Source organism: Crotalus tigris, unplaced genomic scaffold, assembly GCF_016545835.1.
Source record: "Crotalus tigris isolate CLP2741 ecotype Arizona unplaced genomic scaffold, ASM1654583v1 scf7180000018015.536803, whole genome shotgun sequence".
NCBI lineage: Eukaryota > Metazoa > Chordata > Lepidosauria > Squamata > Viperidae > Crotalus > Crotalus tigris.
In genome coordinates this window covers 247,852-260,421 of record NW_024096777.1, presented here as the reverse complement: position 1 = coordinate 260,421, position 12,570 = coordinate 247,852, and the positions used below count along the sequence as shown (strand labels likewise).

The 12,570-nt window shown below is 41.1% G+C and overlaps 1 protein-coding gene across 2 annotated transcripts in view; it reads right to left on the bottom strand.

Moving 5' to 3' along the window:
- Positions 1–12,142, bottom strand: part of UBXN2B (UBX domain protein 2B) — a 51,482-nt gene extending 39,340 nt beyond the window's left edge. For both annotated transcript variants that reach the window (XM_039346577.1, XM_039346576.1), the window contains exons 1-4: positions 11,969–12,142; positions 10,875–10,978; positions 10,324–10,374; positions 9,600–9,756 (exon numbers count right to left, since the gene is read on the bottom strand). In XM_039346577.1, coding sequence (XP_039202511.1) covers positions 9,600–9,756; positions 10,324–10,374; positions 10,875–10,978; positions 11,969–12,106 — 450 coding nt within the window. In that variant the 5' untranslated portion in view covers positions 12,107–12,142. The remainder of the gene's footprint in view (positions 1–9,599; positions 9,757–10,323; positions 10,375–10,874; positions 10,979–11,968) is intronic.
- Between the last annotated feature and the right edge of the window lie 428 nt (positions 12,143–12,570).

Genomic DNA, 12,570 nt, shown 5'->3' with positions numbered 1-12,570 from the left:
ACATATCCATGGCTATATTTTGTGGCCAGCAACTATTGAATTTGATAGTTTATAATTAGGACAGGGCTTTTTGTCATAGAACGCCCAGAACGGAGTTCCAGCACCTTTTTTGGATGGAATCTTGTAGGGTAGGCAAGGCAGGTTGTGTGAGTTCCGGCACTTTTTTTTTTTAAAACAAAAAAAGCATTGGACAGAACAATGCCATACTTTCCCAAAAGAAATGAGATTATGTGAAATCCATGCAATAAATGTAGATTGGATCCACATATCATATCAAATATTTTGTAATTAAAACAACATCTGAAAACATAGTTTGCACACTCATTACAAATAAGTGGTGGTTTCATTGATAAACTGAGACCCTAGTTGTCAATCTGCTTCTAGAAACTACTAGGTAAGAAGGAGTAATTTAAAATGCTGTGGTCAGATTACGTCTAGTACACAGGTAGCTTATGGTGGTCATAAGTTGTGGTCAACTTATGACCACAACTGGGATCAGCATCTCGGTTGTTGAACAAAGTGGTTGTTCAGGGAGATGCCCTTGTTTCTGCTTTGTTCAACGACCAAAAGACCAGCATTCCTGGTTGCAATCATTAAGCTACTGTATCTCCCAGGTTGTTAAATGGACAAAGTGAAAGAGCTACCTGCCAAGTTCAGCTCTCCTTTGGCCGAGGAAAAGAACTGTTCCTCTCAGTAGGCAGCAGTAGCAGCTTGCATCCTCCCCTGCTGGCTTCTGTACTTTCTGGGCAAGCCAGCCAAGAAAATTGCAAATGGCAATTTATTTATTTATTAGACTTATATACCGCTTTAAGTGCGAGCACTCTCTAAGCGGTGTACACCAGTAAGCAATGTATATATATTTACATTGCCCCCAACAATCTGGGTCCTCATTTTACCTACCCCGGAAGGATGGAAGGCTGAGTCAACCTTGAGCCGGTGAGATTTGAACCGCTGACCTGCTGAACACAGTCAGCTAAAGTGGCCTGCAGTACTGCACTCTAACTGCTGCTGGTCATAAGCTCAAACATCCAGATTGCAATCATAAGTCAGGGGATGATAGTGCAATGTTTTGCAATGGCCAGAAGGGCTTTACAGGCAATAAAACACCCTTTCTGAGGTCATCATAATTCCAAACCATTGTTAAACAAATGGTCACGAGTTGAGGATTAGTTGTACTTTGTCCAGTTTGACTGCCACAATACTAAAAAACTGAGATACTGCAAGGAATGCAGAGAAGAGTAACAAAGATGGTGAGGCTAAATCTTCTGAAGACAATTTAAAAGAACTAGGCTTGCTTAGCCAACAGAAGAGAAAGCTAAGAAATGACAAGAGAGCAACTTCCTATACTTGAAAGGGCTGTCGCTAGGAAGAGAGTATGGATTTATTCTTGCTAGTGCCTGAGTATAAGATAAGAATCAACAGATGGAAGCTTTACAGAGAATGATCCAAATACAAAATAAGAAGAAATTTGCTGACTGTAAGAACTATTAGGCAGTAGAACAGCACGCTTCAATTCATGGGTCTTTCAAACAAAGCTCTGACAATGATTTGTCTGGGATGGTGTTCTGGGAAATGAAAATATTGACTGTGGGATTAATTGCACGAATATGCCCATAGACATCTGCCCATAGGCATCTCCCACAAGGGCCTGAGATAACAAACGGACTGTTTCAGACACAGGATGCATTCATCAACCATTTGGACAGACTCTGATAAGAACACCTGCTGTAGCCTTGCATCTGGAAAGTGTCTGTTATTTGATATATTGTAACCACCCCTATATACGTCTTTTGCTTACGCTGTGTGATGTAAAAACCTTAGTAACAATAAAATAGGGTGCAAGAGTCAGCTCTGGGCTCCCATCCCGAGATACCTGCTGCGTGTGTGTCTCATTCTCCATGGGAGACGACCTCATCTGGTGACCCCGACGTGATCCACTGAGGGATACGTCCCTGCCGACCCTTTACTTATCGCCTGGAATAGGCTTGGTGCACCCAACGAAGTTGCTGGCAACTGACTCCTCTTCGTAAGTATGGGGGGTGGAATGTCTCACGCTCAAAAGCAGCATGTGGAAGATCTGAGGCTACTTGGCAGGAAAAAATATCTTACTAATCAGGAACAGAAATTAACCCGTCACCTTTCTAAATCTGAGGCTGTAAAATTGCTTGCTTACGTATGGGCTAACTGCTCATCCTATCAGGAGTCTGGATCTTTAAAAGTAGATACATGGAGGAAAATCGGCGCTGTTCTCCGTCAGTCTCCAAGAGCCCCCCCAGAGATTTTGTGCCTTTGGAAAATTGCCTATACCCTGATTCAAACCCATGCTGACTCGCCTCATCAGCCTTTATTAGACCCTCCACCGTATAAAAATCTGTCTGTTATGTTGGCCACTCCTTTACACCCTGGAGCTGGTTTTAACCCTCCTTCGGCCCCTGCAAATTTTATGGATCCTGATAAACAACAAACAGCCTCTCCTGTTCCTGCCACGTTGCCGCTTCTCTTCCGGCCCGGAATCATCCGTGGTGCTTTTCAAAAGGCTTTAAACAATGGTGATTTAAGCGTTTCTGAACTATCCGAGACAGAGTTGTTCCCTGTTACTTACCAACAGACTACAACAGGCTTAATAGTTGATTGGGAAGCACTTCCCCTGGCTATGATCAGAGAATTGAAAAAGGCTACAAAAGATTATGGCATAACCAGTCCCTATACTAGAGGACTGATACATTCAATTGCTAGTGCATATCGAATGTTGCCTCAAGATTGGAAAGATCTGTTCCGCATGCTTCTTAACGGAACACAATATGTAGTTTTTGAATCTGAATATAAAAGAGAGGCACAAAGCAGAGCTAATCACCCAGGTTCACAATGGACAGCAGAACAACTCTTTGGAGAAGGCAATTTTGCTACCCTTAATGCTCAAGCTCAAACTTTTACTCCCTTTGCATTTCCTATCATTAATGCTTGTGTTCTTTCTGCCATGGCTCGTGTTGATGAGTCTGGCACCCCGATTCAATCTTTTTCTGCCATTCGCCAAACTGCAACTGAATCCTATGCAGACTTTGTGAATCGCTTGCAAGTTGCCATTGAGCGTCAAATTTCAAACAGAGATGCAGCAAATGAAATCCTCATAAAATTGGCTTATGAACATGCAAATGCAGACTGCCAGTCCATTCTTAAACCAATTGTTTCCAGTCCCACGGCCACTCTGGCAGACTTTCTTAAAGCCTGTCGCATTGTGGGAACCAATGCTTTTCAAATGGACACTCTTGCAGCTGCAATCCAAAAGGGGAATCAACCCCAAGGCACTTGCTTTAATTGTGGGAAATCTGGTCATTTTAAAAAACAATGCAGAGCCCCAGGAGGCGGCGCAGCTTGACCCGCTGCCATCCCCGGAGCCAAGCCCAAAACTGTGTGCCCAAAATGTAAAAAGGGTTTTCATTGGGCCAATCAGTGCCGTTCCTCTCAGTCTAATCGGGGAAACTAACAAAGGGGTCTGTAGCTAACCCCTCTCCAAAGGCTGCATCCTTTTCAGATCTTACTCCAGCTTCGCAATGTTTTTCTGGCATTGATTTAAAATTGGCTTCTGATCTTTCTGTTACTTTTCCTAACCTACTCACGATTGCTGAAACCCTTTATTCTGGACCCTTGCCTCCGGAAACAGAGGCAATAATTCTTCCCACGCCTGTTGCTCGGGAACAAGGAGTGTTTGTGCTTCCAGGTTTGATAGATCCCACGTATAGAGACACCCTAAAAGTCCAATTTTATACCAATCTCCCTGTCACAATGAACCGGGGGGATACGGTGGCACGCTTGGTCTTATTACCACGTCCAGCACCACCCATTCCAGAGGCTGCATATGCACCTCACTCTGGGAATTCTTCCTTTGATTTATTGGCACTAACAAAGCAAATTACTCCCCAAAAACTGGTGATGCCTTTTTTAATCAATGGCATTCTCTTCTCTGGTCTTGTAGACTCTGGTGCGGATGTCTCAGTCATAAGAACAGCTGAATGGCCCTCTAACTGGCCCCTGGAATCCTCGCCGGCAGTCAGGGGAGTGGGAGGTCTCCAACAGGCAAGCTCCAGTAAAAATTGGCTTACTGCACAACGAATCACAAAAGGCATTTCTGCTAAATTTAAACCTATCATCCTCCCTCTTCACACAAATTTATGGGGCAGAGACTTACTCTCTCAATTTAATGCGAAGTTAACTCTGGAAGACTAACAATGCCTCCTTCACCCATGAAGCTTACGCTCCTTTCTGACACCCCCGTGTGGGTGGACCAATGGCCACTCACTTTAGAAAAACAAGAAGCATTGCAGAAACTGGTATATCAGCAAATACAATCTGGCCATTTGGAACCAACTACCAGTCCTTATAACACCCCAGTATTTGTAGTCAAGAAAAAATCAGGCAACTGGAGAATTATTCATGATTTACGCCTCATTAACAAAATAATTAAACCCATGGGTCCGCTACAGTGCGGAATGCCCAACCCAAATATGATCCCCAAAGACTATGATTTGGCAATTATTGATTTAAAAGACTGTTTTTTTACCATTCCTTTATACCCTGATGACAAACAACTTTTTTCCTTCTCTTTGCCTCAAACTAACATGTCCCGACCTACTCCTCGCTATCAATGGACTGTTCTTCCCCAAGGCATGCTTAACAGCCCCACCATATGTCAAGCTTTTGTGGACGCTGCATTGTTGCCTTTTCGCAAATCCTATCCTAACTTTTTGCTTTATCACTATATGGATGACATTCTCCTAGCTGCCCCGGGTCCTCCTGGCACAGTGCAAACTGTCCTACCCCAACTCATTAAGCTTTTAGCTTCTTATGGCTTTATTGTTGCCCCAGAAAAAGTTCAGACCCAATCTCCCTTTTTATATCTGGGACACAAAGTCCTAGCCTCTCATTCTGTTCCAGTACTCCCTGCCATCCACCTTCCTTCTCCTCTCACTTTAGTTGCTTTACAACAAATCTTGGGCACCATAAATTTTGTGCGTCCATTTCTTGCACTCACCACTGCCCAATTGGCACCCTTGTTTTTGGCTTTGCGAGGCCACAGGTCCCCCTCCTCTGTTATTGTTCTTAACCCTACTCAAAAACATGTTTTTGCCTTAATCAATAGTGCCCTCTCCACCCGATGGGTGGACCGGGCCATTCCCAATGAGCCTTTGTCTTTGGCCATATTTAATACTCCTTCTATTCCTACAGCTGCCCTTCTCCAACATCAAAAGGGGAGAGTCTCCATTGTTGAATGGATTCACCTCCCCAATACCCCTCGCAAATCTATCAATCCACTGCCATATATGTTTGCTCTTTTAATTACAAAGGGCCGTTTTCGAGCAAAATGTTTAATTGGATTTGATATTGTTTTTTTATATGTCCCCATGTCTCTTACTATATGGGAACCTTTGTTTGCCTCTTCAGATGTATTGCAACTTTCTCTTGCTGACTGGGCAGGATCTGTTTCCTGTCATATTGCCTCTGACCCTCGCTTCCAACTCCTTAATAATGTTTCAATTTCTCTGCATTCTCCCATTTCCTCCTCTCCCATTCCTAACGCTGTCACCCTGTATGTTGATGGCAGCAAGACTTATGGTTCATGTGTATGGAAGGAGGGTGAACAATGGCACACAAAAATTACTCCTCCTCAAACTTCTGCTCAGCATGCTGAACTTGCTGCTACAATATTGGCTTTACAAACTTTTTCTTCTGAACCTTTTAATCTTATTTTAGATAGTCTTTATGTATATAAAGTTCTCACCTCTTTATCTGATTCATATGTGTCACCCTCACTGGATGACTCTGTCCTCAGTCTATTTCTCACACTCCAATCTCTTCTTCATTCCCGCTCTACTTGTTTTTTTCCTGCTCATATTAGAAGTCACCAACCTTTCCCTGGTATTATCTCCGAAGGCAATGCCAAGGCGGATGCTGCCGCTTCGGCCGCCTCCACTCACCAGGATGTTTCTGTCCTTGTTTTATCTCCCATAACTCCATGGGACAGCCATTCATATTTTCATCAAGATAAGAAGGCTTTAATGAAACAATTTTCTTTAACAGCTACGGAGGCTGCAACTATCATACAACAATGTCCCACCTGCAGCCTCCAAGCACACTCTGTTCCTCAAGGGGTCAACCCAAGAGGGACGCAGAGCTGTCAACTTTGGCAAATGGATGTTACGCAATATTTGCCATTTGCCCCTTGGAAATATTTGCATGTTTCCATTGACACCTATTCAGGTTTTATTATGGTCATCCCTCAAAGGGGTGAGTCTGCAAACATGTTATTAATCATTGTATTCATACTTTTTCTACCCTGGGCAATCCAAAAGAAATTAAGACTGATAACGCTCCTGCTTATACCAGCACCTCCTTTGCGCAGTTTTGCTCTCGCTGGTCTATTGTTCATAAATTTGGCATTCCATATAACTCCACTGGTCAAGCGATCATGGAACGAGCCAATCAGACTGTAAAAAAAGGCTCTAGACATGTATGCAAAAAAGAAAGGGGAAAATACCCCCAGCTTGCCTGGGATACAAAACACTCTTAATCTTGTACTTTTTACCTTAAATTTTTTGAATGTTTCTGGCACCCCTGGCTCAACTGCCGCAAGCAGGCATTTTTCTGCTTCTCCCACAGATTCTTCACGCCCCCAGGTATACTATCGACGTTTGCCTGATCCCACCTGGAAAGGGCCTGCCTCCCTCATTACTTGGGGTTGAGGCTATGCTGCAATAGACGACCATGGCGAGATCATTTGGACTCCAGCTCGTTGTGTTCGTCCTTATATGGCTCAACGTACACCACCTCAGCCAGGCATATGAGGATCAGGGACTGTGGGCTTTTAATGCTTTTGTACGGGATGCCAGGCGCACTGCTCTTACACTTAACGTCACAAACTGTTGGATCTGCATGCAAATTCCTGGTGACAGTCGTGGTGGCCTTATTTTCCATGCCATTCCGTTCAATGAAACAGGATGGAAGCAGCTGTGGGACATAACTACAGAGACATTGAATATGACATATGCTGTGGGCGCTCGTATAATGGAACCTGCCAGATTTTGTTTTTATAGCACAGGACTATTCCGTACTGCCATTTATTTGGGAACTTATAGTAATTGTCAACAAGTTATTATATGGAATTCAGCAAAGAAATGCAAATCCATCAAAAGCAACCTTACTAAGATAAATGACACTTATCAAAGCAATCAATGGACAAACATCAGTACCTACATGGCTTGCCTTGACATGGAATCCATAATAACATTTGCTAATGAGTCTCACCAGGGTTATTATGAGTTACCCGATATGTGGCTACTATGTGGCCGTAGAGCCTATCGCCAGGTGCCTAAGGATTGGAAAGGCACCTGTACACTGGGCCTTTTGACTCCTGCTGTATATGCCTTGCCTCATCTCCCTGATGGACGCCTGCGGAACAAACGTGATACTGGTTCCTCAGATCCACCCCTAACATTGGGTGGTAGTTTAGAGACTCAAATCAGCAGAGGGATTCTACCCAATCTAGGAGTTGCCATGAACTATAGAGACCTTCATTTGCTTAACAATTGGACTGTTCATATGTTTAATGAAACAATTAACAGCATTAAAATGATTAATCAAGAAATGGGGGAAATAAGGGAAGTAGTTTTGCAAAATCGGTATGCTTTAGATATTATTTTAGCAGCAAAAGGCAGTGTATGTGCCTTAATTCATTCTCATTGTTGTATGTATATACATGATTTTCAACCTAATATTTCTGCTATAGCCAGGAAAATGGAATCTTTGCTCCAAAATAATCCCTTACGCAGCGATGGATCAGGCACCGTGGATATTTGGGGTGCCCTTTGGTCCTGGCTACCGGATGGATCCTGGCTACGATCTTTGATTTCTATGATAGTAACCATTTTGATATTAATTGTATTGCTATGTTGTTGCATTCAATGTATTCCCTCCCTCCTGCAAATGTGCAAAAATGTTACGCCCTCCACTAGGAAGGACGCCTTAATCAGTAAATCAAGATCCCTTCTGGAACTGGAAGTGAGTAACATTAAAGAAAAAACAGAAAAGGAGGAGATGTGGGATTAATTGCACGAATATGCCCATAGACATCTGCCCATAGGCATCTCCCACAAGGGCCTGAGATAACAAACGGACTGTTTCAGACACAGGATGCATTCATCAACCATTTGGACAGACTCTGATAAGAACACCTGCTGTAGCCTTGCATCTGGAAAGTGTCTGTTATTTGATATATTGTAACCACCCCTATATACGTCTTTTGCTTACGCTGTATGATGTAAAAACCTTAGTAACAATAAAATAGGGTGCAAGAATCAGCTCTGGGCTCCCATCCCGAGATACCTGCTGCGTGCGTGTCTCATTCTCCATGTGAGACCACCTCAATTGACTATTGTTTCTATGCAAGATTTAGGGCCAGGTGAACTAAATCAGGCCTCATGGAAAAAGTATTGAACCAAAGTCTGTGCTATGTTCATTTTTGCTGGTCTCAAGTGTATATTTAGAACATAAGGACTGGAACTGTGAGAAATGGGGAACTGAAAGTAGTTGATGGGTGTGGGTTCAGATGTAGATGGGTATGAGGAAAGTTATGGTCAGCAGAAAGTCTGCAGAAAGTGTAAGGTTGCTGACCATCTGCCTATGTTTTAAGATGAGTTAAGGTATAAAAGATTGAGTCTGGATATGGTTCGAGGCCACTGGCCCTAGCCGTCACTGCTATGTCTGCTAGTCCAAAGCTGGTCCTCCTTGAAATGGGTTTAAGTATGTATATGATTGCTTTGTGTTCTAAAAATCGATAAATAAACCTCTGATTCCTAAAGTGAGATGTTCATAATGTGCTGTCGTGTCTTTTAATGGATTTTTTCCACAACATTGTGAAGACTCCTGCCCTAATCAGGCAGTTGAATTAGTACTTCCTAACCCTTTGATTCTATGAAACAAAAATGATTAGCAATTAGGAGAGTAACCTAGGGAAAAGTTCTGATATTTGCTGAATAGCTAAGAGATCAAACTTACGCTTATATTCTACAGTTAAACTAATACAAAGTATGAACTGCTAAACAAAGGAAAAACATGCAAACAATTTTTAGATATATTAGCAAATATGACTATGGAATGTGGTGACTGGGTGTGCTCTTTTATATAGAACAAAAACATAAGCTAACTGATATGATTTTAATTTCATTTATATATAAATATATTTCTAGCAAATTTGAAGTTTCATCTATGGGACCAATGATGACGCTGGGTTCCATGCCAGATTGTAATGAACTTGCACTTTCTCATGAGAAAAATGATAGCCACACTTCTATTTTACCGATCAAGTTTTACAAAGGACCATGATACCAGCATTTGCAGTTATTTATTACTATTAAAGTGTGGCAGAAATATTAAAAGCAGAAATTTTTTTTTTCAGTAAACTTTACCACCATTCTTGTTCTCTAGAAATATTTATCAAAATTCCTAGCCTTTTAAGTACAATTTAAGCATGATTTTAAGATGAATCAAATGTCAACATGAACATTTTTGCATTAAAATAAATGTTCTAGAAAAATGAATATACACACTTTAGCTTTATGGCAGTCTCCTGAAGCTCTTGATACTTCATCTAAAGGAACTGCCCCATGTTCTCTTGCTTCTTTGAAAAGTTCATCAACTATTTTACTAGAGGTCATATTGCCAGATGACTCAACAATTCTGTATTCTGTATCACCTGAGTAAAATCTTTTTTTTTTTAAAAAAAAAAGAAAGAACAACAGTATAAGTCAAAATTTTTAAATAGAAACTCAGCTTTCCAAACAGAACTGGATTTTATGTGGGTTCTCACATAAAAGCAGTTAAAATACTTAAAGCAAGGGATTTTGCAATAAAAAATCCTGAAAATACTGTACTAAATTTCTATGAACTCCCAGTTCTCTTAGCCTCCATAATATAATAACTATACAAGTTGATAAAAAGAAGCCTTGCCTGAAGCAGTTCCTTGCTGTCTCATTCTACAGCAGTTCCTGCTAGGCTCTCAAAACTTCCTTAGGAGAAGCTGAATAGATTTTTTTTTAAAGTTCAGGGCTGTGAATATATTTCATATACATGATTTTAGCTGGAAAAAGAACCCACTGGCAAAATGGTGGAAAGAGACGAATTGTACTGAGATGCATTTATCCCATCTCAGATGTAAATTTTATATTAAAGATATACAATGAAAGAATAAGGACTAGACAGTCCATTCTATATTTCTCACTAGCAAAGAAAGCCATACAGCTATGTAATGCTGTATGTTTTATTTTATAGTACCTTTGGTTATCCATGTCATCACTCATACTCCTTTCTGGTTTTCTCAAATTTCTAGAGGAAATATGAAAATTTATTCATTATTTTATTTGTTTAATGGTATCATCAATCTCTTATTCCATTGTATTGCCAAAAGCCCCCTAACCTTTGCACTTTCCTAACTGCTGTCTAAAATTTATAGTTTATAAAACCTATTTAAGATACAGAACTTAAATAAATTACTACTACATCAGTCAATAGCAAATTTATAGCATAGTCGTTCATTAATTTCAGCAGAGTTAATATGAAAGCTTTATGGTAGTCAAATAATTTTCTATATAAAACAAAATTACTCTTACTACAAACATATTCATGTTCACTTAAAAATAAGTTACCCCATGTTTAACAGTATTTACTCTCATATAAATAAGCGCAATTTATATCCACAATATTAAATATTGTGGGTATATTCATTTAAATGCTTGTCAATATCAATATATCCATGTTTATAGGAACTATCACAATCATTTCAAAGTATTCTATCTTCCAGTAACTACAATGAACATTTTTTATACCTTTGAACTGGTAATCGGGGATGACTGGCAACTCTAGCTGTTGGTCTGCCTGAATGTGGTGGCTGTCTTTTAATTTCATCTTCATATAATCCAGCCAGTGCCAGCTACACAGAAATATGGATTAATCAGTATCTATTGATCCAAAAAATAAAGTAGTACGAGCTATTTTCAATTTCAGGGGGTGGTGGGAAGGAACAGTACAGATAAGTAGTTGAGCACTGACAGTTATTTTTTCTTCATTAAAATCTCATGACTGAAGAACAATATTTACCAACTGAATACTTCTTAATATGGATGTTGTTAACATACTACCAACCTAAACTGGCAAAGTAAGATTAAAGGCAGTGAGTAGAACAAGCTCACACTAGATAGTGATTCATTTTCCGGGGCTTTGCTGAACTACAAATTTTCTGGTTCTTCAACATTGGCAGTGGGGCATATGTGCTTTCCATGTATGGACACAGTCAAGTTCCATTATCTAGAATCAGTGGAACGTGGAATTATATACAAGATTATCCTAAGCTAAACATATAGTATATGCTACAGCTCATATAAGATGACAGCAACATTTAAATTTTGTCAAATTGATAAGATGATTAATGCTATGATTAAAAATTATATAATTTAGTTTCACTAATATTAAAGCACATACATACATTTCACTAATATTTTGGCACATCTCCCTTTTGCAAGATCTATATGTAATATTCTAAGTATGTGGAAGAAATAAAGCTCCATATGTACAATGTATATATGGAATAGACTGGTGCTATTACTATTGCTGACGATGACGAATCTTTCTCACTCTTTGAAAGCAAAATCTTCGCCCCCCCCAAAAAAAAAACCAGGAAAACATGCCACCGATAAACGCCAGCTAAGCTAACGGTCCCCAGATCCGTTAAATAACTCAAAGGCCTCTACTCAAAAATGCAGCTTTCAATTTGTGCTTTCCAGTAAGGATCACTCCACTTTCCCTTGACCATAACATCGCCGCCGCTTCACTTTCCGAAGCGGAAAGTATCATGGGGGGAACCAACACTGCCAAGCCTCTGCTCCCAACCCTCATCATCTCTCCCTCTTCCTCCATCCTCTACCTGCAGATCCCGAACGGTGGGAGGCCGTCCGCTTGAACGGGGTCCTTTCTGCCGCTCAAGGCCACTCGGCCCGCCTGTTGCTCCTGCTTCCTCCGGTTCGCCCTGCCGTTTCCCGTCCATTATCCCGTCGTCCGCCATCTTCGACAGGAAAGAAACGGTCCTGGGAGCCCGAACTACTGAGATGCTCGAAGAGATGGGCGGAGTCCTTGAGGAATTCTTCCGGTAGCAAGGGTTGCCGTGGCAACGAGGTCTTAAAGGAAGGCTGCTTGGCACGCCTGGCCCCCAACCTAGCTCCCTCCCTCTTCTGCGATTTTGCGTGTGCGGGTGGGTTTCTCTTTCTCCGAGAATGCTTCCATCTGGTTAAATAAGATGGAAGTTTTATTTTTCCGCGTAAATCTGAAATAATTCGGTCCCATGTTGATACTTGCTAGATTCTTTTACTACCCCTCCCAGTAAAGACAACCTTTATTTTGCCGTAATGAAGAGCAGTTAAAAAAGAGCAGAGCGGCAGTGGTCAACTAGGAGTAAATGTCATTACCTCCATTTCATTATTTCGTTTTTTGTGCTGTTCCGTGAATCGTTTGAGTATATGACCCTGGGGC